The sequence below is a fragment of the Xiphophorus couchianus genome, chromosome 8 (genome assembly GCF_001444195.1).
Source record: "Xiphophorus couchianus chromosome 8, X_couchianus-1.0, whole genome shotgun sequence".
NCBI classification, from domain to species: Eukaryota; Metazoa; Chordata; class Actinopteri; order Cyprinodontiformes; family Poeciliidae; genus Xiphophorus; species Xiphophorus couchianus.
The window spans coordinates 19155026-19182534 of NC_040235.1; the positions used below are offsets into that span (position 1 = coordinate 19155026).

A 27509-nucleotide genomic window follows, 5' to 3' on the forward strand; every position below is an offset into this window, starting at 1 on the left:
CTTCTTTAACTTTTTTTTGTCCATTATAGTTTAAAGAAACATTTAATTTTTATTCAATAGTACTACTTGTGAATGCTGCTCCACTCAGAGAAGAACAGCATGGAGGAAGTGGGCAATACCCAAATGAAAGTAATCTATCTAGTAATCCCAATTTTGCTATCTATTTCACAGCTTTTAATTAAGTCATCGCTAAACAAAAGGGCTATGTTTCCATTCGTTCGTCTATCTGTCCATCCGTTGATCCAGTTATGCATCAATCCATCAAATCCATGCAACTTATCTCTCTGTATTTCCCTTCAAATCCGGTGAGCTTCATTTTTGTAACTTTAAAATGACCAAACTGAGAGGCAAACAGTGAATGGCGTGAAGTAATGAGACTCATCTACTAAAACTACGCTTTATTGTTGTGAACACAGTAAAAACATTGCTAACAGTCAACATTTCAAAAGCTTACAATCAGAGCAATATGTGGTTGTAGTAGTAACAATAATTTCACAGAACAGAACATCGTGATCAAAATTTGGTACAGAGAATCCCAGACTAGTATCTACATTGTCAGTGTTTTGGTTTTGTAAGTGTAACAAAAATAATTTACCGTCCTTTAGCCTTTTGACAGATTTCCGTTGTATAATACTGCTTATTTTTCATTACAAAAGCAACAACCTTTCTATCATGTCTACCCAGACATGTACTGCTCGCATGAAATAAAAATTGCAACAGCATTGGAGCTCCATTTAACTTTTTTAATTGTTTATAATTGTATTGACGCTCTCCACTGTCTGATATGTACATCATGATTTTTCATTTATGTGCATAGGGAACTTCTACTCAGATCCCTCCTGGCATGTTTTAGGAGCGGTCATCACAGCTGAGGCTCATCACAGTTTCACTTGAATCATTCCACAGCATTTTCAAGATTGCATCAAAATTCACATCAAATAAAAACAGCCTCGTGTCTCTGATTTCATTACAAAAGAAAAAGAAAAAAAAAACTTCCATGAGTCTTATGTTCTACTTTTGCTTGAAGCTGGAAGAAGAAGACAAATCCAAATGGCATAATACTCCATTTGTAAAGAACAAATACAATAGTAGGCACACAACAGTCCTGACCTTTACAAAGGCACAACTAGAGAAGTTAAAAATAATTTTCTGAATAACATGTTGGTTAGTAAAGGCAGTTGAACAGCGTATATAAAAACTTTCTGATGAAAGGGATGGCTCAGGATGTGTGAGAAGTTCTGCTTCTGCAGTAGATACTTCATGGCATCTCCATTTACTATGAATGGAGATGCCATTCATAGCATCTATGAATGGCATCATAGATGCTAGAGAATGAGTTTAGTGATACTAGAGAATGAGGTGTACAAGTAACAATGATCTCCCTATACGCAAACATTGTACAGAGAATGTAACGGTAAAAAACAAATCTAAATTTTTTTTTGCTCTGCCTGACTTTTCTATTATGCAGCTATTTTGACTTGAAAAGCTTCAAATATGCTATCCCTATGCTGATTTCTTGTCAAACTAATCATATAGTTTTCTGTAAATAAATGCCTGATGGAAAAATATAAAACAATTTAAGAGTTCTCAAAATAATGTTAGGGAGTGAAGGGAGTTTTTTGGGCTAACCATTACCTTTCGCTTCTTGCATTAATTAATCTGGATTCATTTTAAATGAAAACAGTAGGATAGTTTTTATAAAGTTGCAGGTTACATATTAGCTAAAACCTTTAAGTAAAACGTGGCAACAAAAAGTTGATCAACTCCCACAGTCTATACAAAAAACTCACTTCACATCATGACTATATGTAGGTAGTTCTAAGTGGACTACCTACATATAAAATAATAAATGTTTTGCAACACTGAGTGAATAAAAGGGAAATTGGACAAAATCACACTGAACTGATTGAAATGTCTTTAGAAAAAAGAGATTACCGGTACTTGCAGTTTTATGTCTATCCTGCTTTAATAATGTTTGACAGCAGCTGGGCAGGAGACCCCCTGAGAGTGACGACTCTGACTTACGAATACTACATTTACAGATGCCAATGAGCTGCTTCCCTAAATAACACTTGGTGCCTGGCTTAGGAGCACTTCATAATCTGACAGCACTGAGCTCTGACCAAGACAAGAATCCAGCCAGTTAAAAACAGATTGGTGGCACATAACCTAAAAAGAACTGCTTTTAGGATTCCAATGGCTATACCTGGACTGTAGGTGGCGTGTGCTTAACCAAGAAAATTTAATACATTGTGCTTAAAATGAAAAGGATGCCACACCACCCTGTCTTGCAGCTCCATCCTATTCTTCATTCCCAAGTTTATTGCTCCGTTTTAGTCGTCATGCCAATGTAGTTTCCATTCTGGCCATCGTCCTTCTCCTTAGTGTTGGCTGGTGAATAGGAGATGTCCTCTTCAGTTGCGGTCTGTATTATTGATGAAAAGATAAAAAAATATATATATATCTTCAGACTAAAAGGGCTGATGTTGTCTTTTGCACTGATAGGCATTTAACATTTTTTGTAACGCTCCAGCATAACCAAGCTGTGTTAAAGTGTTAAAACCAGGAGTGGGCGTGGTCTTTACTGTGTGCTGAAAAATGAAATGCATTTCCAGTGAGAAGTGTTTAATCACTCATCATGGGCAAAAATTTAATTATAATTAGGTCTTCTTTATTTACGCTACTAATTTTTTTTTCTAGATTTTCTCAGTGTGGTGCATGAAGAATGTTCTCCCTGCTTCATGGACCGAGGGTTTTCTCTGGGTACTCCAGCTTCCTCCCATACTCCAAAAATATACATGAAAGATTGAATAATCTCTCTAAATTCTTCATGCATGATTGTATCTCCTATGTGTGTCTGTGTAAGCGAGTATACTGTAGATTGTGGATGTGGATATTGATCTACTTATTATTATGTAAATGTTACGTCCTTATGTACGCCAATTATTAATTAGTTATTAACCCTTCTGTTGTAACAGATGTTAACAACAGAATAAAACATCTGAACCTGTACCATAAATTCAAGTTTTGGTATTTTACTCTACGATTATAACTGACCCACATAAAACCACAAAATTTATCTCCACAGTGAGCACAAGTAAACTTCTCACTAGAACTGTGCATCATGCATTTAGGCATTAAGTAATACAACAAAGAAATGAATGGATTGAAACAATGCAGCAAGACTTACAGCATAGGCAGCCTTGGTAAACACAATGCGCTTAACTCTTTTCTGCCCAGAGATAAATGGTGATAAACACATGCATAGAGACATTGGTGAGGAGTTAAAAAATTGAATTAACAAGGATTAACACAAATTACTTTTTAGGATCAAGCAAACTGCAAGGTGTTAGAATGATGCCTGGTTAAGGAGGATGTGTTTTACCTTCTGTTGATGGGCCCTGATCAGGAGGATGATGAAGACAATAAGCATGATCCCACCTAGTCCCACAATAATGAGGGGGAAGTTGGACCCCACTTTGACAATCATGAGCAGCTTGTTCATCTTCGCTGCTGATGCATCATCGATCACCACACTCTGAGAGTCAAGAAGTAGGGTTATAGAGTTAAATGTCAAAAAAATGAACATGGCAAAAATAATCTATGATAGCAGCTATGACCTGTTTTCATCACATCAGATAAGGACAAATTATGTAATTTTGTTGTATTGAATTCACTGTTTTAATCATGATGGGAGCTCATCATGTACCCTAAACCATTACCCTTAGCTAGGTTTAGGGTACTGAACGAATCTAGTTAATGGTATAAATAAACTAGTTAATGATATAACATATTCTGATAAAAAAAATAGAGTCACTGTTTAACTTAACATTCTTGAAAGAAAAACTACACAAAAACACTAAATCAAATACACCCAACTAACTGTGTGTGTGTATCTGCCATTTCTCACCTCATTGAGGAACATAACAGGGAAGACTGTTTCTTTCAATAATTTAGTGTCTCTGTTGAAAAAATGAAAAGAATGTAAAGATTCACATAAATAATATATAGGTGCAAAAAGACTGCAGCGTTTAGTCTAAACTGGGGTGCAGATACTCACGGGTATCCAGAGATTCTGTTGATCAAGATGTTAACCTGAGCTCTTTTGCTTGCACGCACAATCACTCCAGTTGTCTGTTGGCAAAAAAATTACCAAGTATTTATAATTATTATTATGTTAAATAAAATGTGTAGGTGAACCTGAATAAGTTTGCTTTCATATACTGTAAGTGAATGTATTTCGGTAAATAATTTCAAAAAGTTGTTTTTTAAATTATATATTATTTGGAGTCGTTGCACACAGCCACTGCTACGTAAGATCATACAAAGAAAATAAAGAAACCTACATTTCAGTATGAAATTAATCCATTAAAAATCCCTTTGATTTGTCTTATGCAATACTGTAATTTTCCGAAAACCTGAGCTTTGGTGTTTCATGTTCTCTAAGACAGAATCATCAAAATGAACAGAAATAAATGCTTGAAATAAATTTGTGTCTGGAAACTGCAATATATAACTCTCACTTATTGAACTGAATTAGTGAAATAAATAGTTTTTCAATGATATTCCAGCCTGCAAAAGATTGCATTCAAATCAACCTGTTTGCATGATGCTAATTATGTCAAGAGGGGAAAAATGCTTTATGGTATGGCCTCTGATGTTTCATAAAATGGTTGCACTACTGCATTTGAGCCAGTATGTGGCGTAGCAATTGGTATAAATAGAAGACAGCTGTGCGTTCTGGTAGCTTACCGGGTTGAGGTCTAAAAACGTTTGGTGATGATGCCTTTGAGGGGCCATTCCTCCAATCGCTTCTATATATTTGTCCTCTCCCAGGTAGAAATGAGGAAAAGAGGCAACCACAGGGGCACCTACAAGAGGAAAAATGATTGTTTTGACAAATAAGGACTACTTTAACCGCAATGTTTTTTGACCAACTCACTGATTAAATACAGGGTATCCAATATATTCAATATATTAGGTATACCTTGCAAGTTCTGGTGCATTGTTCTCCTGGAGGTAGCCACCATAGGATAGGTGCAATGTGGCCATGAAGGAGTGGATATGTTCAGCAACAATACTCTGGTAGGCTGAGGTGTTTAAACCATCCTTGTTTGACACGAAAAACACCAATATGTTTCAAGAAAATAATCCCCACAGCAACATGCCGCCACCGTCAGTCTAAGATGTTGATCATAGGAGGCAGAACAGATCCATGCTTTCATGTTGTTTTCACTCAGTTATGACCTTCCCCACTGTCTGAATTATGAAGCTGAATTCAAGATTCATAGCTCCAGGAAACACTTTTTCCACCCTGGTATTGTCTAATTCTAATGAATTATTTGACCTATTGTTGCCTTTCTATGTCTTCCCATTCTCCCCTTACGTCAACAAGGAGCTATCATCCACGCAACTGCTGCCCAGCGGAAACTTTCCTCTTTTTTTGGCTCGTTCTCCTTGAGCGATACACAAAAATTCCAGGAAATCAGCAGTTGTTGAAATACTCAGACCAACCTGTCTGGTACGGACAACAATACCACATTCAAAGTCACATCAGTCTTCCCCGTTCTGTTGGCAATTGAACAGGTGTACTTAATAAAGTGAGTGTATTTGCTAAGTTAAGACAGAAATGGACTAAATGATGACTGTTTATTTGTAAATCTGAGCTGTATCAGATTGTCTTTTGATAAATGTAAGTTACATGAATGCTCTCCAAGCTGATCTTGGTCTTTATGTTTATGTGTCTATGCACACACTGAGGTCATGAAAGTGAACTCACAGGCACAAACACACACAAACGCGTACACACAGCTTGATAACTTCAAGCACCGTTTTATTTCCTGACTTCTTTAATGCTTGATTAAATCAGAATGTAACTTGGCCTTGGAAGTTAGAGATACAATCTGTCCTCAAAAGCTAATGTCCAAGACAAAAAAAAATAGCAGTTCACAAAGGGGCAATAAATCAACTTGTATAACGAATTAAAGGCTGTCTAGATAAAGAATAATTCCTTTCCTCTTACTGTCAGCAGGGTCCCATACTAGACAACATGGTGTAAAGGTAAAGAGAACAGACAAGAAAGGTATCTTTTTTGCCTGTATTACTTTTGCTCGGACGTAATTCAGAGCAAAATGAATATATTTCACAGTTTGCGCACTGCTCGTGTTTACTGACAACAATAACGGGGGGGGGGGGGGAAGAGGATGAGGTGATGACAAAGTGGGGCATAGGTGACACATTTCCTTCTCTTGTGTTTGGCAGTGGGCTGATGACAAAAACATCAGCCCACCCGCAGTCACCTGAGAGCAGTCTTCATGTGACAACCTGCAAGGTCACTGTAGAGCAAGCACGGCACTCACTTTTTTCCCCCTTTTTAAAATCAGCACAGCCACGAGTGACCTTAATCCTCCACTCCAAAAACTCCTTTTGTTGGTGGCTAAACAAAACTCTTGACCTCAGCCGAGCATTGACTTTTGTAAACTTTCAACACGTCTTCTAATGTTTCACCACTTTTACTGCTGGCATTGACAGCAATATTTCATTTCTTTCCATGTGAGAACACAATGAAACGTAAGAACATAATGCATAAAAGTCCGCTTTAAGTCAAATGTTTTTTGCTGTGAAGTAAGTTGTTCTTTGAAATAGACTGCCCGGTAACGCCAATACAAGACAACACATGAGTCAGTTAGAGTTTCTTCTTTTAAAGAGTCCAGAAACGAAGGCAGTAAGGTCATTCCTGATCAGATTCAAGGGTGCAATCAGGTGACAGAGCTTACTGCCACATGCTGCAGGCCCACTCATGGTCAGATGGTGCCTGAGGTGTGGCCTGGGCTGCAGAGCTGCGTCACGTGAGTCCTTCATGCTTAATTTTACTGCTGGTGATATAACTGAAACCCTAAGCTCCTTTGTCGGCAATGAAAATCAAAAAGGAGAGTAAAAAAGAAGAAGCAAATGCTACAGTTGAAGCTCTTCAGACTCATGTAGGAGTTCAAACACTATTAAAGATAAATGTGCAGCACAGGGTGAAAATTACCTTTCCGACAGGGGCTGACTTTGAGGACCCCAGTTCCCAGGCACTCTTTAGGGGTGACGCAGAAACCTTTGTTGGCCGGGTTCTCTTCCTTGCTGGCCAAAACAGAGCGGGGAGGTGTGAAGCGGTAGGCGGGGACTCCTTTCACCTCAACATCCTTCTCAAACTCCATGTAGATAGTCCTAGAGAGTAGAGAAGAAGCTAAAGTTTCAAACATAAGAACTGAAAAGAATGTTTTTAAAGTCTATTTTTTATTGTTTTAAAGATCAACATATTTCAAATCCTACTGTTTCGTAATCAGAAAGTCAATTTCTAAGGCATTCAGCCTGAACATAATATGACAACAATTATGCTTTTTTGGTATTTTGAGTTATAAGTACAAAATTCATTCATACACCTGGCAGGTTTAGATTTGAAATAATTTTCTTTCCGCTGAGAATTTTGTTTCTGATAGGATATGTGAACTATTTCTCAAAATTGTCATTTTTGTTTAATTTTATTCATATGACATGTTGCTTTTGATATCCTTCTTAAATATTATTGGACAATATCTTTATTAGTTTTAGAGCATTCAAACTCTATCTATAATTTCTAACCAGCATCTGAATGTTTCAATTCATTCAAATCTCAATCTGCCAGGGGTATGATTAATTATCGACTTAAATGTGGTTTATTCCTCCGTGCGACTGCAATACAATAGCAAGGTAAGGATGATAAAATTACTCTGATTATTAGTAAGACTTGAGGGAAGGCAAATACATCTGTGACATTAAAATAAAATCACTTTGTTAAAGCTTAGCATTGATAATATGCTCTGGGTTGCCTGATTGTGCAGCGAGTTCAACAGCACCAAATCCTCTCTAATCTTCCTTTGCTTTCTCTTAGCCCTGTTCAGAAAGTGCTTTCAGCTTATCAGCTTCTATTGTTGCTTTTTGGTAATTCACACAGACTAAACAGAAGAAGCTCAGTGCGACATTAGTGTGTGCTCCAACAAAACGAATCGTTCAAAGTTACAAGGGTCAGTAACAACAGTGCCATTGATTTATGGATGTACTTTCACACAGGAAAAAATACAGTGCAGAATAGGCACATTAGACCTGGCTTGAAATGTGATGTGTAGCATGAATTGGCCAACAATTATATGTATTTTTATATGACATCCTACACACTGGCTTGAGATTTTTCACCTTTTGCCAACTTACAACCACACATTTCATTGTGTTTTGAGGGGAATTATCCACAAAACAGTGGGAAACTGTGATGTGGAAGGCAAGCTAAGGCTTGTTTACAATTTTATCCACTAATAAACTCTGCAAACTGTAACCTTCATTTGTACTCAGCCTCCTTTAAGCCGTGTGTCTGAAAACTAATGCTCTATATAGCATTCTCACAGTAAAAATGGTGGTGGCAGAATCATACTGTTGATATTTATTTTTTCAGTAGGAACAAAGAAGCTGAAAAAAATGACCAAAAACACTTGAAACAGATTCCAAGCCTCATTTTAGCTTTAGCATGAGCATTAGCTACAATAAAATGATCAAACCATAGTCATGTCTCTTCATGGCCCAGTCAAAGTCCAAATCTAAATTAACTTGAAGTTGTGGAAAAATTTGCAAGAAAAAAAAGTTCATCCAATCTGCATGTGCTGAAGCCATTTTGAAAAGAAGAATGGAAAATTTCAGTGCTTCAATTAATAAAACTGGTAGAGTCTTAACCCAAAACTCACTTTTAGAAAACTCTTCATCCTCAATGATTTGGATGAATATAGGAGCTTAACAGACAAACCAAAAACCTTTGACTGGAACATCCCCACAAAAATGAACTTATTTTCTTATTCTCTGTCAGAGTAGGGACTTTTTGTGCTAAATTGTGCTAAAAATCAAATGCAACTATCCACTTCCCAAAACCTGTTTACAAAGCCATACAGCATACGTGGGCCTTGACCCAACAATGTAACACCACACATAGTTGTGACACCAGAAAACTAATTTTATATAAGAATTTGTTGAAGTTTAGTGAGATTCCTGCTGGATCTGAAATGTCTAAACTGTATCATTCTCTCTAAAAGTACATTTGGATGAAATCCTGCATGCATTCTCAAGCATCAAGCCAGTTTCCTTTGGAGTCTCAGTTAACATTTCTAACATATTTGAATGTATTACTTAAAATGGTTTAATTTTTATCTGTATTTCAGTTCTAATTCTTTGTTAAAAATCTTACAGCACTTCACAGGAGAATTGCATTATTGTGAGGGGCCCATCCTTTTTCTGTGAATAACTGCAGTTATAAAGTGTGAGAGGAATCTGGACCATCCTCAGCAAGAACAAAGCCCTCCATACACTGTCTGCCAACTGACTGGGAGGAAACACAGCATACCAGTAGTGCAACAACACTATGTAGACCTTTTCCCTTGACCTTTGGGAGAGAAGCCAAGGAAAGCACCTAAAACGTTTCTGCTTTCCAGAACTGGACTGGGAATTTTTGTCTTGTATTCGTAATGAGAAACAAACACCAATCTGAAGAAAGCTTAGATCAGCTGAGCAAACATTTAAGCTTCGGTTGACTACATTTTGCTGTAATTGCAGCAGTCTTGTTGGTATGCATATCTCCAGCTTTGTAAACATACTGATATTTGCCCATTCGTCTTGGTAACTTTGCTCTAGCTCAGTCATATTGTTAGGATAACATCTCCAAACATCAATTTTCAACTCTTGCCACCGATTTTCAATTGGATTTAGGTTTGGACTTTCACTCCACCATTACAACACTTACAAGGGTCAGTGCTGGTTCCACATTTATTGGTGTCCTACTGGAAGATGAACCATAGAATTGTGTGTTCAGGAGGATGACCTACTTGTCAATTTATTATTATTTGAGGTAAGCAAATTCTTCTTGTGTCCGCCTACATGGCTTGTGTCAAACTTTAAACAGGACTTGTGAAGTCCAGATCTGTTAAGTGTGTGGATAATAGCTGCCCTGTTGAATAATTTTCTCCTTGCCTTGGCTGTCAGTTTAGGTGAAGGACTTTGTCTTGTGAAGTTTGCAGCTGTGCAAGCCTTCCCTCACTTCTTCAAATTGAATATTGTTGTACAACCCAGCTTGCTCTTCAAATTGTTATTAGTAAAAGATGTTGAAAATGTTTCTTTCCACTTCACAATTATGTTGTAGCAAAAAAAAAAAAAACTTTGGAGAAGTTGGTTGTAACTTGACACAATGTGAACAAGTTCAAGGATTATGAATTTCATTTCAAATATTCATACTTCATCACTTTACAAAGTTCTAAATTGGTTATTTCTGATTCGGGGGAATCCATAAGGATCTTTAAACCCCTTAGTGGCTATGGGGGAAAATAAACTTCAGATAGAAGAATGATATTTAAACAATAACACCTGTCTGCAGTTTGTCAAAACTTTGCAGCTTTTGCAGGTCAGCTGTCAGTTACTGGAGCAAAGGGTCACCACCGCATGAGCGTGCAGATGGGAATCCTGGCACTTTTTTTTAACCAGCAGATCAGTCTCAGATGTCATTCAGCACATGGTTTAGCCACTCAGCTACAGGCGTCACGCCATAGTAAGTGTGTAAAGGGTCAAAACATTAGTTGACTAAAAGTTTCCTCTTCAAATTATATATAAATAAAAAATTTAAAAACACAGGAACAAGGAGGGAAGACTTCCCTTATGGTCATTAAAGCACAGTCAGACACAATGACACCATTAGGGAAAAAGTAAGTGTGTGAAAGAGTTTTGAAAATTTGGGTGAGGGGTCTTCGGCACACATCCAATCAGAGCCAAAGGTGCTTGCTCTATTACTCTACCAGATTCTTTCCACACCAAACAAAAAGAGGAAGATGTGGGCCTCATTACGGATAAGCACAAGGCACATACTGTATGTTTTGCATCAAACAAGGATCAACAGTTGTGGAATCATACTTAAATGGACTACTTAGATTGTTAATAAGTAAAAGGTTATTCTCCACACAGATCAAGCTTTGAACACAGAGATTTTAACTCCCAGAGATGCAGCTACACCTTTGTTTACCAAAACATTTGTTCTGTAAATGTCAGGCTAGCACATAAAAAAAACTATCTTTGATTGATATTAGGTTTTTATTAAACATGAAATGCCTCCACTGCATGAGATGCCAGCAATTAAAGGAGGTTTGTTGTGGACTTATTTGTATGTGATCAGGATGCTGCAAAAGGGATCCAAAACTGGTTCCAAAAACAAAACACATTGGTATTTCCTCGCAAACAATAATTTGAACTCAAGATTGTGTCAGGCAATGGGGTACAACCCTAATCTGTTCCTGTTGATCACATTTCTGGTCATTAGAAGATATGTGACTTTTAATGGAATAGAAATCCATTAGAGACATTCCAAAATATTGTGGAATGTCTCTACAATGCAAGTTTACTGATGGTTCCTGTAGTTTCTAATAGTTTTTTGTTTAGATTTTAAATATAATCATCAAAACATCAAATAAGAGCTGGTTCCATTTCTGGTGGAACCAGTTCTTATTTTTCTACCAAAGCTAAACACTCAGTGTACTTTAAAAACTAGGCTTACAGCTTTCCATTAGTGATTCGGATTACCATTAGATATAACTGTATCTACAGACTGCTGATGAATATTATGACCATCCTACTATCTTTCCTCCCTACTTTCTATTAATGCAGTACTTGAAATTACTTAACTTTGTGTCTCATCTTCAGTATGTTCTTCTGGCTCGAAGCTTCTGGCTATATTTCCTTCCTGGACTGAGTCATTGACAAACCAATTGCTGTCATTAACTATCTCTACTTTCTTTGTTAGTAATCCTAGAACTGGCACTTTAGCATTTAGCTTTGAATCTCTCCTGGATCTATCCAGAGCTAGTGCTTGCTCTAATCCAGTCTTCCTGGTACAGTGCTTCTGTATTTCACGCCAGAATAGAGCCATTAGATAACATCACCTTGAACTATACGTATTTTCTTTGTTGTTTTTTCCTATAGAAAGTGAACGTGGAAAGATCCTGCCAAAGTCTTTATATCAAAGCACATAAAAGGTCACACAGGAGGGCGGTGAGGTCCTGAACTTTACCTGCACAGGTCAGGAGAGAAGACATAAAGACGTTCGCTCTTGTTTAGCAAGGGATGGAAAGCACTTCCGTCTGATCCAAGGATGCTGTTGCTCTCATTAGATGACCAGTATTTGAGCATCCTATAACACAAATTAAATTAACATTGTTCTTTTTTGCCAACAAACCAATCACAAGTGTTCATATAGCCTGCATTTCCCTCTTTTCAGATTACTTAGGTTTTTGTTAAATTCAGCACATCGCTCCAAGTTAATTGTTGAATTTATGAAGTTATGTATAGTACCTCTTTCTTGCCAGCAATAGAGAAAGGTTTAGCGAGCTATTTTATTTTGCACAGACAAAAAGAGGTCATAGAAAAAAGAAAACACACAGGATGTTTTCAAAAAAACACATTTGTTATGTCAACATGTTTGCTATACTCATTGTAGAAATGATCAAGAATGGTTTAATCTGCAGCACTTCAAAACGCAGCTTCCCTGGTGCAAAAGGGTAATTATACCACTTAAGGATAAGAAGTCTGGATAAGATAAGGCTATTTAAAAACCTTTTGAGAAAATCCAAGTAGCAAGATGTTCTGTCCAGCTTTCTGTGGTAAGAGTTGCAGGCAAGACCAACAAGAAAAAAAGTGAAAGGCAGAGATTACCCAACACACACCTATTCAATAAAAAAAGACTTTATTTATCCCAAAGAGAAATTAAATGTCACAGCTCATATCATGCCAGTGTCTTCAAAGTAAGTTGTGAATTTCTGGGTAGCAGAGACGATGTTCCACAGTAATACTCCCTGGATGACGCCATCAGCTGTCCTGCTAATCCTCCTCACTTGCTTTTGCTACTCCTCTTTCTGACTCCATCTGGCTAGAACGCCAGGCAGAGAGATGTTGGGTTTGGGGTTATGAGACGGTTTGAACCTTCACATTCTCTCTCTGCTCATTGGTCCTGCGCTACTTCCTGGATGCAGGAAATAGGCTTCCTGAATGAGGTTGTAATTCAGGTATTATTTGAGTTTTTCAGATGCTCCTCTGCTGTTCCCAGTTGTGGAAAAAAAATAGTTGTCGTGATTACACATCATAATAGAAAGTAAGAAAGTGAAGGCAAAACTTCTTCCAACTGCACAGCAGTCAAAAGCAGAGGGAATAATTGTCCAACCATGCAAAAATTCAACCAAAGAAATTATAAACAAAAGTCTACAAAAGGAACAAATCAGAACTGCAGCACCAGCTACCCCAACATGCCGCCACAATGAGAAGATCAATTCTATTATGTCCTGGGTGTGTGTGAGACTGCATCAGTGTTACCTTTCCCCTTTATATGTTTCGATCCGTGCATAATCTAAGTAGTTCTGCGTTCCGGTGTGGAAGACAAATTCTCCGTCGCTGCTTTCATTTTTCTGTGCCAAACAAACATTGAGCTCATTAAAATGACATTTTCTTGTGTGATGGTAAGAGCAAGTTTATAAAAAAAAAAGTCCTCTCTCTTTTGTAAAATTGCTAAAATACAGAAGAGCTTTTATCATTATTATTATCTTTTTTTTCTGTTAAACCTGTGCATACCTTGTACATGAGGCCAAAAACCCTCTCCACATCAGTACCGGATGAGGCAATGCGGTCCAACAAAGCATCTTCATAACCCCAAAGTAATTCCTGAACACTTCGAGTGGTGAAGAGACGACTTTTGGTGCCTTTTATCATAAAATTCAAGAAAAAGCTCTTCAATCCCTGCGCCTTGTTCATTGCAGCCTAGAGTCAAGAATTTGAACAGATATGAGAAAATACAACCAATTTTGCAGGATATGCTGGTGGTGAGCAGAGCAATGCAGTGGCAGTACACACTCCCCTTTACCCCAGCTGGATTCCCAGTCTTTTTTCCCACTTATCTCCAACCTTTAAATAAGGACTTACCCAAATGGGAATGTTGACAGTGGTGATGTTATCGACATCTGGGTCACCAACAGACTTATCCCCCAGAAACACAAAGCTTTTGGCGTTGTACGCCGACACCTTTGTATTATTGTCCAGCATGGTGACGTTGTCCTTATACCGGTACTCTCTGTACAAACAGTCATTAAAAAAAAAAAAGATTAATTTTCTGCTGAATTAAAACTTGAAAATTTAAACCAACCTTTTGTCATATACATCGATATTAATTTAGAGAAAAAAAGGAAAACTTTCAGTTAGGAATTTTTAAAAAATCACCAACTATTAGTACATCCAACAATACCTTGGATGGCATTGTAAACAGAAAATAATCTCTGTTTATTTTCTCTAAAATAAACAGAAATTACACTGTAACTTTCTTTTTTTTAAAAAGTTGTTCAGTGATTCTTGGGACTTTTAATCTAACACCACACCTTATGTTTCCCCCGGGTAAAAATGTGATGTGACACAGTATGGAAGAGTTCATAACGCCTTTGTTTTATGAAAAATTAGATGACCCAGATTTATGTTCAGGAGGATAACAAGAAAGGTAGGAAAGAACTCCAAAGCTCAGTGTTAAAATAACCTCAGCAGGAAGTTGCATGTTGGGGTCATAAATGCATCTTAATTCATCTTGATGCCATGAAGTGCATACTAACTATGGGAGAGGATATAGCATATACTCGACAAAAGTCTGAAATCTAACTTTAATGCAGATCGATAACTGAGATTAGAATTCTGGAATTAAAAATCTGATTTTTTAAAAACTTTCTTTCTTGTTTTTGGAACTCTTCCATACAAAAGCAAAAATCCCTGCTGTAGTTTTTTATTTTATTTTGCACACTAGCTATTGCTAAACATCTTTTAAATTGTTTTATAAAATGGTCCACAGTACTTTTCATTTTTTTCCCTATTACCACAAAATTAAAAGGATATTTTAGAGTGAGCAAAATAAGCATGTCACTCTGCAAAAAGTCATTTCAAGTTCAAAAGATTTTTTGTTTCGTTTTTGACTTACCTGTAGGTGTAGGGTCCAATCTGGTTGACTTCTGGTTTTTCCCCATTAAGGACCTCTTCTACATTGGTCACATTAAAGAAGAAAAACTCCATGAAGACAGGAGGGGGAGGGGATTTCCATGACTCGAACACGCGGCTACCTTCCACTAAAACAATTTCCTATTGAGAAGAATAAACAAAAATCACACAAAAATAATGAAATTATACTATGCTTTTTGTAGCTTTTTTTTATGAAAGTTTAAACCAATGAAAAAAGAAAAAAAACATTCCTGAACTGCTTAAAATGTCTTCTTTGTAGCTATGGCTTTGCATCTGCCGCTTTTCTAGGTCATTATGCCCAATCGCAGCATGTTTGGTATGCATTTTCAACAGAACATCAGACACTATTTAATTTTCCATATATAATCTGAGCAAAGAAAATGAGCTGGTTGAAACCTTCCACATTGAAGCATACAAATGATTCTTGGACTTTTTATGCGTTTTAATCGCATGATTCTGTTCTTGCACGATGAACAGTGCTTTGCCACAGCAAGCACATGTTTTGAATCTGAAGTTTTCCCAGTACGCTCGCAGTAAAAACAACCCCAAGAAGAAAAACATCCTTCTGGGTGGGTGCAGGGGAATGTGTGTGTGTGTGGGTGGGGGGGGGTAACGGCTGCGTTAGTGTCGGACAACAGCATTGGCTGCGAACACAAATGGTGTGAGAGGGGACCCTTCCACCACCCCATTGTCAGCCGTTTCCCTTGACGACAGGCACTTGGAGACAGCGCCTCTGACAGATCATGTGATGCATGGACCCTGATGCCCGCTGTTTGTGGGGGACCTTGATGATCTGAGCCACATTCCTCAGGATCTAGCTTTTTGAGGCCCCAGAGGAGGAGCACTGCCGACCACCCTGTTTGATTATACAGTATGATGAAACAGAGAGGTGTTTTTTCAAACTACTGCACAAGGAATAAGAATAGAATTGGGATTGGTCTTTTTCCAAACAGCAAGTAAGGAAAAAAGATTATATGACCTAACTGTGCCAAATTTATTGTAGGCGCCAAGCAAATTTTTCAAGAGAATAAAAATCCCCTCCTTTTTAGAGTCCCTTATTACTTGCGCGATGGGACAAAACCGAGTAGTCAAGAATTACAAAGTTGTCGCTTAAAATTGAGGAACAGAGTCTGTCATCCTTTTACGCTCTGAATAATCAATATTATAACCCTCACAGCATGCTACACAAAATATATGGGAAACAGGAACAAAAAATCCCTCTCATCTCTGTACATCGCAACCCTTACGCCACACCCGATACATAAACACACGTGGCAGGTGAATACACAAACACACATAGAAACCTGTGCTTTGATGTGGCGATGTTCAAATACATACATAGATGTGAAAAACACTGGACACAGCTGGAGACAGTTCTTAAAATCTTCCAGTCGAGCCACAAAAGCTTTGCATTCTTTAAAAGTGTTTTCCTCTTCCTGCAAAGCAAAATAATCTACAGCATTGTGGAAATTAAATTTAGTAAAATAACCAAATTTATAATGAATCTGATTCAGATTCGCTCTTGCCTTTGGGGTCCGACAATAACAACAGAGAGATTGAGCTGGAGTATTGGAACAAAACTTTCTGAACAAAAGTCACATACAGTGAAACCTAGAAATTTTTAGGCGTTTTTTTTGACACAATTTGGCGTTTCAAAGTTGCAGACATGTTTTAACAAAGTCAGTTTTCAAAAGATGATTTTTGAAGGGAATAAATACAATCTATTAAATTTAACCTGACAGCAACAAAAGATCTCAAAAAGCATCACAATATGTTTTATCTACCAGTAATAAAAAAAACTATTTCTAAGGATTTGGGACTAAACCTTCCTAAGAGTGACTGGCCAACTAAATTACTCCAACAGGGCATCAATTCATCCACAAGGTGGCTAAAGAATCCTTCTAAAACACCACAGCCCTCACTTAAATATGACCAAATTGCAGTTTTTAAATAATTATATAATTTACTAAGGGAAAAACAAGAAATGCAGTATAATATCTAGTGTGCTGTTCAAAATATACCAATGTCATTTTGGTATGTTTTCAGCTCAAAATGTTTTCTTTAAACATATTCTCAACAATGCAAAAATAAAAATCTTACACCAACATTGTTTATTTAGTAATGGTCTAAGGCAGTGGTTCTCAAACTTTTTTCAGTGATGTACCCCCTTAAAAATATATTTTTAGTCAAGTACCCCCTGACACGGGCAAAACATTTTTGGAATAAAAAAGAGGTACAGTGCCTTCTTTTTCACTTTATCTATACTTTCAGCAGCATTGCTGCTATGCTTTAGCCACGTCTCCATAGTTACAGTGTAATCATGATAACGACAGGTCGTTGACGAGTGCCCTGGGTCCATGGGTCAAACTAACTTGGTGGGGGGGTCCGTTTTATTTTAAAGGATATTGAAACTAAATACTGAATATAAAATTCAGTGCATGAACACACATTTATATTTTATCAAACTTTTTACAAAATAATTTTTCCCAAGACTTATTATGAGGAGCCTACTGATTTTTTAAAGATATTTTGAAAAGCTTCATGTACCCCCTGCAGTACCTCCACGTACCCCCAGGGGTACGCGTACCCCCATTTGAGAACCACTGGTCTAAGGAACCAAAATCAAGAAAATATTCTTATAACCCTGTGTCTTTAAAGAATCATTGTTTGCTGACCTCACACTAAAACACAGAAGTTGCCTAACAAATCTCAAACAATAAAAGAAACAGAGCAAACAAAGAGAGACTAGGGCTTAAAGGACACATGTGGGAGGAGATACTCTACACTCCTGGTAGCGTGAAGCAGTAACTTGATGCAGTTAAAGTACTTCATACTAGCTGACAAATAACTGGGGAGTAACATAAAAAAACACTATGCAAAGAAAACTTCAAGTACAAAAAATCTAATTATTTGAATACTTCCAATCTGAATTTTCACTTAGTCGAAAATGCCAGTGCCATGCTTTTTCTCTTGTCACGTTTTATTCTTAGAGAAATGAGGAATGTCTCATCAAGTTCACACACAGAGATCTAACTACTGGGGTTCCCTTCATGTTACGCTCCACTTGTCGCTTGGAAACAAAAACAGCTTTTTTAAAATATTATCATAGTAATACTAATATTATCATACTAATATTATGTATCAAGAGAATTTAATATTATTAATATCATAATTAATATTTAATTAAGTTGTGTATTTACCATACAAAACAACTTTTATTAAAAGTGTTTAACTCTCAAATGTGGGTGTTATTTATAAAAAGTATTTTCTTTTTTAGAAAGAAAAAAACATCAAAAAAAGTAATCTTATTTCCTCCCATAAATAATATAGATGAACTGGTAGTTTTTGGTAGATTAAATGTAAAACAATATTCTGACTATGTAAAAAAACAAACAAACAAAAAAAAAACTCAGATGCGATTAAAATTGTTCAAACAAAAAAAGAATAGCAAAAGAATTTAACATTTAAATTCATCCTATGCACAAAAAAAAAAATGTACGTCATTTATATCAGCACAGCCAATGTATTGGAAAAATAAAAAATTGAGGGGTACAGAAGAGTTAATAAAAATTATTTAGTAAAATATTTTCCAATTGAATCTTTTGAAGAGAAGAACTGCAACAACACAAAACCGAAAGATAAAGTTCTTGATGTCTTGAGTTCATTTCATTAAATATCTCTGCTAATAAATCTACATTATTGACTCTATGGAAATGTTAGTATTCTGTTATTCTCCAAAGGATGATTTAAAAACCTTTCACCTAAAAGCAACCTGACCCTTGCAATGGAGACAGGCTTGGTTTGAAACTAAAAATGAAGGTGTAGTGTGTGATAACACTAACACCAGAGTAATGTCATTTTCCTGGCTGCACTGTTATCATAGTAAGGTGAACCTTCTGGGAAAGTTTTACAATAATATGGGAATCATACGATTTCAGCATCTTTAAACTCAGGGAAACTGCTCAATTCTTTTAAGGTGGGAGGACTCTTATTTTAAATAGATAACAAATATATGCCAAGGGATTCTAAACATATTTATGCCCAACTAGAACAGATTCCCAACACTGCTTATGCTTTTAAAATATCATAAATTAAGTTGTTTATAACTTTTTAGGACATTCTCCCTCAAAAAAATATTGATTGGGTGCAAGGAACATTGGGAAGCTGTTCATGACAATTTATCAATGCCGTAGCACAAAATTTGAGAAGTTATGGGGAAGAAGTTTCTTGTTTTGTTTTTAATTTGTGACATTCGCCTCCTTTATTCTAGCACCTCTACTTCCTGTTGTAACTTTTGAATTCAGGAAGTAAATATTTACACTTGTCATGAAAATTTTCATCAAGGGTAAGCTAAATGACTAAGTGTTCTAAGTGAAACGTTTGTTTATATGAAAACTACATATAATTTTTTTAATTTAAAAAAATCTAGTGCGCACAAGAGAATATGTGCGCACCACATACTATCTCATGTGTGCAAGAAAGATTTTTTTTCTTCTTCAATGTCTCTTTAGGGGCTCCATAAGCCTGCCTGTAAGAAAAATAGTTTAAGTTGTATATTTGCTTGATTGTCCAGTCTAGATGCAATTAATAAGTATTTGTTTCACTGGTTCTGAGTCACTTAACAACATAACTGTTATCTTCAAAGTCTAGATTGTATCAGTTTCCCCCTCAAAATATTGTGGCTAGTTTTGTGGTCTCAGCAGAAAATCAAGATTGATTCCTAATGGGAGACGAAACTAAAACATGGACTTTGATGTGTCAACTGTAGACAAAGCAATGAATCAATTTTGCAGCCTCTACAAATGCAGTCACAATCACAACTTCACTTCGCCATTTCTGGAAAGTTTTTAGTTGTTTTTGCTATGATTTTAAATTCCATCAGGCTTTCGTATCCATATTTACAGTAACTTCAGGAGACGTTGCCAAGTTTAACAGAATGAACTTCCCATGACTCCACTTATTCCTGCATCTACACATAAATCTAAGCCCACTACCCCAGAGGGTAACGATTTTGTAAATGTTATGATTTAAGAGGAATTAGTCTGCTAGAAATATGACAAGACATATTTCCATTGCAGCCCATCGTGATTGGTTGATGAATTTAAACAAATATTACTATTCTAATTTTACAAAAATATTTCTCTGACACTGATCACTTATCATAACATGAAGAACACCTCTTGCCACACATTCTGGATTTAGGTGTCATTCCTGACTAGCCCACTAACATATAAATATACCTTAAAATAAAATTGTGGTGCCTAACTCTAGTCCTTAGGGACGACTACCCTAAATGTTTTAGATGCACCAGTATATCTAATTCAAGTGTTTGTTTGTTTTTTTCTTAGCATGCCATCATGTGCTAGTAGGCTGTAAATCAACCACTCATTATGTGTTTCCCAAAAATTTGGGGAAACACCTAAAGGAGGATCACTGACATAAACCATCTCACATTAGGTCTAACTGTATGTTTCGGGTTGATGTCCTGCTGTAAAATAAAGCCTCTGCCTCAGAAAACACTGAGGCGGAGGCTTTATTCCAGGACTGCTTTGTAAAATTTGTAGAACACACAACTAATAGTTCTGCTGACAGATTCCTTCCACCTGAGTAGTGCATTTTAGCAGTACCTTCATAGTTGCCAGCTCAGGTGGTGACTATAGCTTGGGCTATATCTGCTGTCTTTTCTGTACAATTTTAATCTTTTGTTTTGCAGAAAGAAGAATTTTTGAATATTTTTGCTGTTTCCTGTGAAAGTGCTTGGGACTAGCCATCCCATATGTGAGAATCTGAGTATCTTGTGAAAACAATAACAAGATGCCTATATTGCTCTGTACACATGGTTCATTGAATCGGCCGCCTTTGGGAATGAGATCAAACATCTGCAAACCCCTTTGAACCAAAGCATTGGAAAAGTTGAGCCAAAGGAGTCAAATATGTGTAGATGGCAACGTTGATGTTCTCTTTTCTTTGAACAGCAGAGATAAAATTCATATTAGAGCTACAGCCACTGATCCTGCCAATGAGCAAATTATATTGGTAGTTGCTGAGGGGATCACAACTGAGAGTCCATTACTTCAGTGCCTTTGAAGACAGGAAAAGCTTGGATAGCAAATTGTTTACAACTGATTAGAAATTATGAGATGTAAAGCATTACAGCAACAAACAAGAGCAACATCAAAACACAACCAGACAATAAAAGATGGGGCAGAGAAGAGATGAGACATGACAGGAGGAATCTGACCTCTTGTGATGATCTCATCGCAAAAGGATTTACCAGCTTTATGGCTAGACTCTCTCTACTGGTCACTTCCATATAGCATCCTGCTTAAAATCAGGAATCATTTCTAAATAATACAGGACATGATCCTTTTAGTTCTTCTTTTTCCAGATGGTAATGGGTTTGCATTATAGGTGTAAGATGGTGTCTTCAGCTCTAACTCCATGGCATTAAGTGAACTGCAGGATTCAACATAAGTTTCCAGGATCTGGGATGTCAGGGTAACAACAGTCATGGAGGACTAATGGATGAACTTTGTTTAGTACAGGAACAAGGCAGAATCTATTCAACAGTGTTGGAGCTTCCCAGGTTTTCCGATAATTCCTGTCTCCACTATGGCTGATCATCTGCTAGAAAGTAGTCCCACTGCAAAGGGTATAATATCAAAAATATACAACCTTTTAAGTCCAATTTGACTCCTGGGCTTAGTCATCTTCGTGCTACTTTGTCTGATGATTTTAACATAGAGATCGATAAGGAAATATGGCAAGCTACTCTGCAACATATTCACTCCTCATCAATTTGTACCCGACATAGAATTATTCAGCAGAACCTTGTTCTGGTTCAGTACAACTCAGTATGGCAATTCATACTGAACTCAGTGAGTCTCAAGTATGAAACTCAAGTATGAGTCTCAAGTATGACTTGAACATCTCTGTATGGTGTTCATTGTTGTGTTAAAAATAATAAATAATAAAAAAAGAAACATTTAGAGTTGGCTCTCCAATGTGACATCTTCTAAATGAGAACTACAGCCTCCTTGGTGATTAGTGACTTATGAGTTCTGTCAAATACACAATAAAACTTGTCTGGTGGCTTTTATTTAGAAAAAAAACAGTGCTGGAACATTCTTCTTTTCAGGCTAAGGATGAAGATGTGTTAAAAAAATCCAACAGAGCTACTCTGCACAAGTCTTCAAGTTTATTGGGATGACACCATCTGGCCCCACAACCTTGTTCTGGTTCAGTCTCTCCAGCTGCCTCTTCACTTGACTGCTAAAAGAGAGGCAGGTAGGAAAGATGGAAAGTGCATCACCAACTCCTCATTTGGTTGACGACCGTAATGGGGAAGCAGTAAGAACCGTGGCCAAGGTGGACAATCACACATAGGTCTGGTAGTCAGCTAGTCAAAGGAGAATCAATGGTCTGTTTGGCTCAATACAGGAGAGGAGGCTGCTCAGGCTATTCCCTTACTGAACCAATTGTATGTAAGATTGTGTTCAGTTCATTGGCTCTGTCCAGACTTCAGTTATCGATCAGCTCTCGTTTGAACTTTGCTGCAATCCATTCAGATGTAACAAAGAAAGAAATGTTTACGTCTTTAATCTCTTATTTTATGTGAATTTACCTTGTCCTGTGGCGTAATGGGAGAAATGGGAGTAATTGTACGTTTAATCTCTGATTTAATAAGAGGCCATTAAAATACCTTTGACACTTAAAATACCATAAAATGTGCGGTCACAGATAATCTAATGATTAGTAAACATGTACATGGAATATGCTGACGAAATTTTACTGGTAACAGAAGTGGTTATTCATACCGCAGCATCTTAAAAGTTGAACTGAGAAAATCAATTAAGCCACTTTTAGTAAAACTCCTGACAATCTGCTGACTCTGTTTGACTGAACTCCTTGAAATATGTGAAATTTTGCAGCACCAGAAAAAACATGCAGAAACCTGCCAACACAACTCTTATTTTGCAAAAATAGGCTCTATGGAAAAGTTTATCAACACAGCACTTTTACTGCATGGAGTACAAAATAGGACTTTAACCATTTAAAGGCATAAAGAAATGCTGGTTGCACTGCGCCGGCCATTGAACCCACACTTCCTAGTAAGTCATCTGTCTGCAACTTCTTGTAAAAACGTCTACTACTTGGTAACAGCTTAACAACTGTAATTCCTTAAAATGTGTCCCTATAAAGCTTATGTTGCAAAGGTTCAATGTATTTGCTGCTTCATTTTATAAAACCAAGTTGAACCTCTTGGCCAAAATGTTTATCAGCTAGCAAAAGAGAACACAGAGATATTTAAATGTTTAGGTTTATTTTTTTCTAATAAATTTAGGATAAAAACATAACAGTTCTTTGCAAATATATTACTGGCCATTGAACTTTCCCACATTTTGTCACATTACACACCCTAATCCTTCCACTGTTGCTCTAGATCAGGAGTGCCCAGAGTCGGTCCTCGAGGGCCGGCATCCTGCATGTTTTAGTTCTCTCCCTGGTGGTAGTAACAAGCTTTTCAGCATGTCAATGTTCTTCTTAGACTTTCTAAGGAGACATCATTTGATCCAGATGCACTAAACCAGGGAGAAAAGTAAAACATGTAGGATGCCAGATCGACTTTAGGCACCACTCCTCTAGATGTATATCAAGGCTGAACTTCTGAGTCTCAAGAATTTTCCAACTTTTCCAGGTTTTCTTCCAGGAGTCTCTGGTATTTTGTGCACTATTTATCCACAAATACTCAGACAGCTTTCCCTGTAGAAGAAAAGCATCCCTCAAATGACCCACCCACCTCCTTGTGTATTGCAATGTAATTGGTGTGTGGTTGTTTGGCATTAGGCCAAAAAGTTAAAGATTTGGTGTAGTCTGAGTCATGGTCCTCTAGAAGTGTCCTATGTGGGTTATAGCTTTCATGCCACAACAAAAGATAGTTTTGTAAATACAAAATGTCTGGAATTTTCATTCCATTGAAAAATATTGAGGTTTTGGGTTGGAAGGTGATGAAAATATGGCATTTCTTTGTTGTTTTGTTTTGTCAGAAGGCTACCCTATCATTTCACATTTGGCTTTCATTTTAATATGACTATCTATTGAACCAAAAACTAAAAAATTCCATATTAAGTAGAAATAAAAATGTCATAATGATTGTGTGATTACAATCTAGTCATTTGAAATCCCTGTGTGTATATAACTGAAGACAGTAAGGATCTGTAGGGTTGGTTCACACGATCACATCATTGTTAGGCGTTTTTACCACATCCGGCAACGTGTGAACTTTACTCTCCCTCTATACAGAGAGACAGTAAAGTTTCTAAATAAACGTGAAAGTCAGAAGATTCAAGTTCTCTACCTTTTTCAGGCGTTTGTGCATCAAATTGCGGAATACTTGAGCCACCATCAAGGCGATTCCACTGACCAGCAGGAGGGCGCAGATGACCCCCACCGTGTAGATAGCGCAGGACCTTCGCGTCATTGTTGGCAGATGCAAGTAGCAAGACTGAACGCTGGAAGGATGGTTGGACAGGTTAACTTCCTTTCACCGAGAAAATTTTACTCTTACTCTAACGCACAACAAAAACGTGCCTCTTGCTTTTTTTGAAACTAACTTTGCCCTGTCGAAAAGTTGAGGGAAAGTTTTGAAAAGGGTTTACACAGAAGTCCCGCCACGAGTTACAGGCTTTGCAGGGAGGCTCTCTTATGAGTAATGAAAACACGCGGTTCCTTTTCTGTGTCGGACTGAAAGCACATGAATTAAAAACTGAACCGAGGAGTATTTGTAGCGGACTGGGGAGCTTCTCCCTCCTCCAAGCCACGAGCTCTCTGATTGGTTCCACTAGTGGGAGCGCAGTGGGCTGAGGACGCTCTTCTCTCTCGGGCGCAACCTATAATAACCTTAAAACTCAACCCCCCCTCTGCCGTAACAATTTCCCTGGTCGGATTCACAGAGGTGGACGCATCAGAGGAACTGGAGCTACACATAAAAATAACATTTTATTAAGTTGGTACAGTTAACAGGTGTTCATCTTGAGATTATGTCTCGCTTTCATTAAAGAATATTGACGGTACCTATCAGAGATGTGAATCCCTCTGATTCATTGTTATGAGTTTGTTTTGACACTTTTCTGAAAAGGTGTCAAAACAAGTAACAGCAGCGGCAAGTAACAGGTAAAAACCTATACTCAAGTCGTGCTCTAAAAATATGTGCTTTATGTTTGTTAATGCAGGAATTCAAGCACTTCATTTCAACTCACGCTGTTAAAACCGACCCAACTCATTTTCGGTTTATTCCGTGGCGCTATTTCCACGCGAGGCTTGCTTTTCTTAACTGAATGTCTTTTATACAACAGAAGAACAAAAAGATGCATGCATAATCTTAATGCTGCACTCAAAGATTATGTACACTGCTCTGCATTTGATCAACCAAAGGAAAGAGCAACACATCTCAGTGTCTTCCAAACACAAAAATACTTACAAAGAAAAAAGATTTTCAAGGTACCAAGCAGAAAAAATACATTTAGAAAGTTCCTGACTCGTTTATTTTCTCCTATGCCTGAATTCTTATTGATGGATGGATGGATTATGACTCAATTCACATATTAATTATGATGATATATTGATTTCAAACCTGGATTCTACCTTTCTATTCTCACATAAGTTGATAATGAACATTATAATTCTAACATGCTAATATAATATACCCAAACTCCTAATCTATTTTAGTCAGGCCTCATACTTTATTAAGGACAGCATCTTTAGTTGTTTCGCCTGCATTCAAAGTCATCATAATGAGTAAAGACAACATCTGTGCTGCACTTTGAGAAATATATGTGCCTGTATGTCAGTTGAAGAGAAATGTTAGGAGTGGCAGAAAGCTCACTGTTCTACTAATGTTGTATCCGTCGGTCCTCAGACCCGACCTGCAGCAGGTTCTCATGCAATAGCAAGAAACACAATCAATTCAGCCCAATGTATAAGCTTTAAAGATGAGGGCATGACCATTCAGCTTATAATAAATTCAAAGACAGAGTACATGCGTATCAAAAATTGGTAGCAACATAGTTAAATATACCTTTAAATGGGGCTGGATGATTCCCCACATCAGCAAGCTCTTAACTTGAGAATGCAGGGATAAGTTTCTGCACAAAGAAGATAGTCTGTGAAGAGTTTCTCTGTTTACAGAACTTTCATTCCCATTTAATGAAACCAAGGAGGGCTGCATTCAGTTCAAGTCTGTTGGGTAAAAAATAACTAATTTGAATGTATTCATTCAAAACATTTAAAATGTAATATCAGATGTAATTTTAAATGTAATTGGGCATCACCTTGTTTTTTGGTCTGTTTTATTACATTTGTCCTCATTTTATAGACTTTTGTTTGGCCAATATAGACGTGATTCTCTCTGTTTTTTTCAAAGTTTTTGTTTGTATGTTTGTTTTCTACTTTGTCAGCTGCTGATAGATTCACACTGTCATTTAAACTAAATCTTCCCCCAGCTTAAAGGGTTTGCAATGTTTTAATAATTTCTGAAAATGTGCAAAACAGCAACAGATAGCATACACATCATGTTAGCACAACTGTGGCACATTCTCTACAACTTTAGAAAGTTGTGTCCTTTGGGAACAAGTTAAATCACTGCTTTCTATAGTTCCAATTTTTTTTTTTTTTTTTAAGTTAGAGTCTGGAATTTGAGTGGGTCATTTCATCACTTTTATACAGTTTTATTAAGGAAGTTATTGAAGATTTGATGGTGTGTTTGGAATCATTTTCGAATTACATTTCCTTGTATTGTCTGTGGAATCCTTCGGGACACGGAGGAGGCCACGGCTGATTCAGTGGCTGCACGGTGCCTGAATCCCGAGGATGCAAGAATACGTTTATTCCCTGCTGCTAAGGAGGTTTGTTTTGCTGGTCAGTTCACGCTATTTCCACTTGAATATAATCTGTCCAAAATATGCTGTTTCTTAAGTTAGGTGATTCAGAGACAACTGTCCAAATCGAAGGTCTGTATTATTGTTTACGGTCGATATTAGGCAAAAACGATATATCCAGGGAAAATAATGGCACATTTTACTATTTTAAAATTTAGTTAAAAGTATTAAACTTTTGAGACCTTTTTTTTTTTTATAAACTAACATTGAGCCATGCAGAAATCAGAGCCTGCCAAAATATTTGAGCTTTGACATATTCCTTGGCAAAACTCCAGGCCTTAAAAGGCCTATTGGACCACTGGATTGTAACCTTTTTAAAAAAGACAAAACTGCAACATTCTAGTACTTTAACCATCTGGAATGAGAAAATAGATTATGTGAAATAAGAAAAATAGAGTTTTTGTTATATCAAACCAAAGGTTTTAGATCCAAATGGTGCTGAAAACCTAAAATTGAAACCCAATGTTTATGTACACTGTACGAAAAGACGCACAA

At 37.0% G+C, this 27509-nt stretch overlaps 1 protein-coding gene across 2 annotated transcripts; it reads right to left on the minus strand.

Annotated features, from left to right (window-relative positions):
• Positions 1-383: 383 nt before the first annotated feature.
• Positions 384-24881, minus strand: LOC114149331 (lysosome membrane protein 2-like). 2 transcript variants are annotated; one of them, XM_028025113.1, is made up of 13 exons: positions 24437-24881; positions 15041-15198; positions 14008-14155; positions 13660-13845; positions 13405-13496; positions 12110-12229; positions 7034-7212; positions 4753-4871; positions 4061-4134; positions 3911-3962; positions 3386-3538; positions 3191-3232; positions 384-2425 (listed from the first exon to the last, which is right to left on the minus strand). In XM_028025113.1, the coding sequence occupies exons 1-13, from the start codon at positions 24557-24559 to the stop codon at positions 2321-2323; spliced, it is 1551 nt and encodes a 516-aa protein (XP_027880914.1). In that variant the 5' UTR covers positions 24560-24881; the 3' UTR covers positions 384-2320. The 2 variants fall into 2 exon arrangements, with proteins under 2 accessions (XP_027880914.1, XP_027880915.1); XM_028025114.1 differs by lacking the exon at positions 3191-3232 and having other exon boundaries at positions 24437-24878.
• Between the last annotated feature and the right edge of the window lie 2628 nt (positions 24882-27509).

Excerpts from the sequence above, each read along its gene's own strand:
- LOC114149331 (XM_028025113.1), bottom strand. The coding sequence starts at position 24,559 with ATGACGCGAAGGTCCTGCGCTATCTACACGGTGGGGGTCATCTGCGCC. Across the intron at positions 7,213-12,109 it reads TTCTCTCCTGACCTGTGCAG|GACTATCTACATGGAGTTTG; the intron begins GTAAAGTTCAGG and ends TCTACTCTCTAG. Across the intron at positions 3,233-3,385 it reads TCAGGGCCCATCAACAGAAG|AAAAGAGTTAAGCGCATTGT; the intron begins GTAAAACACATC and ends ATCTCTGGGCAG.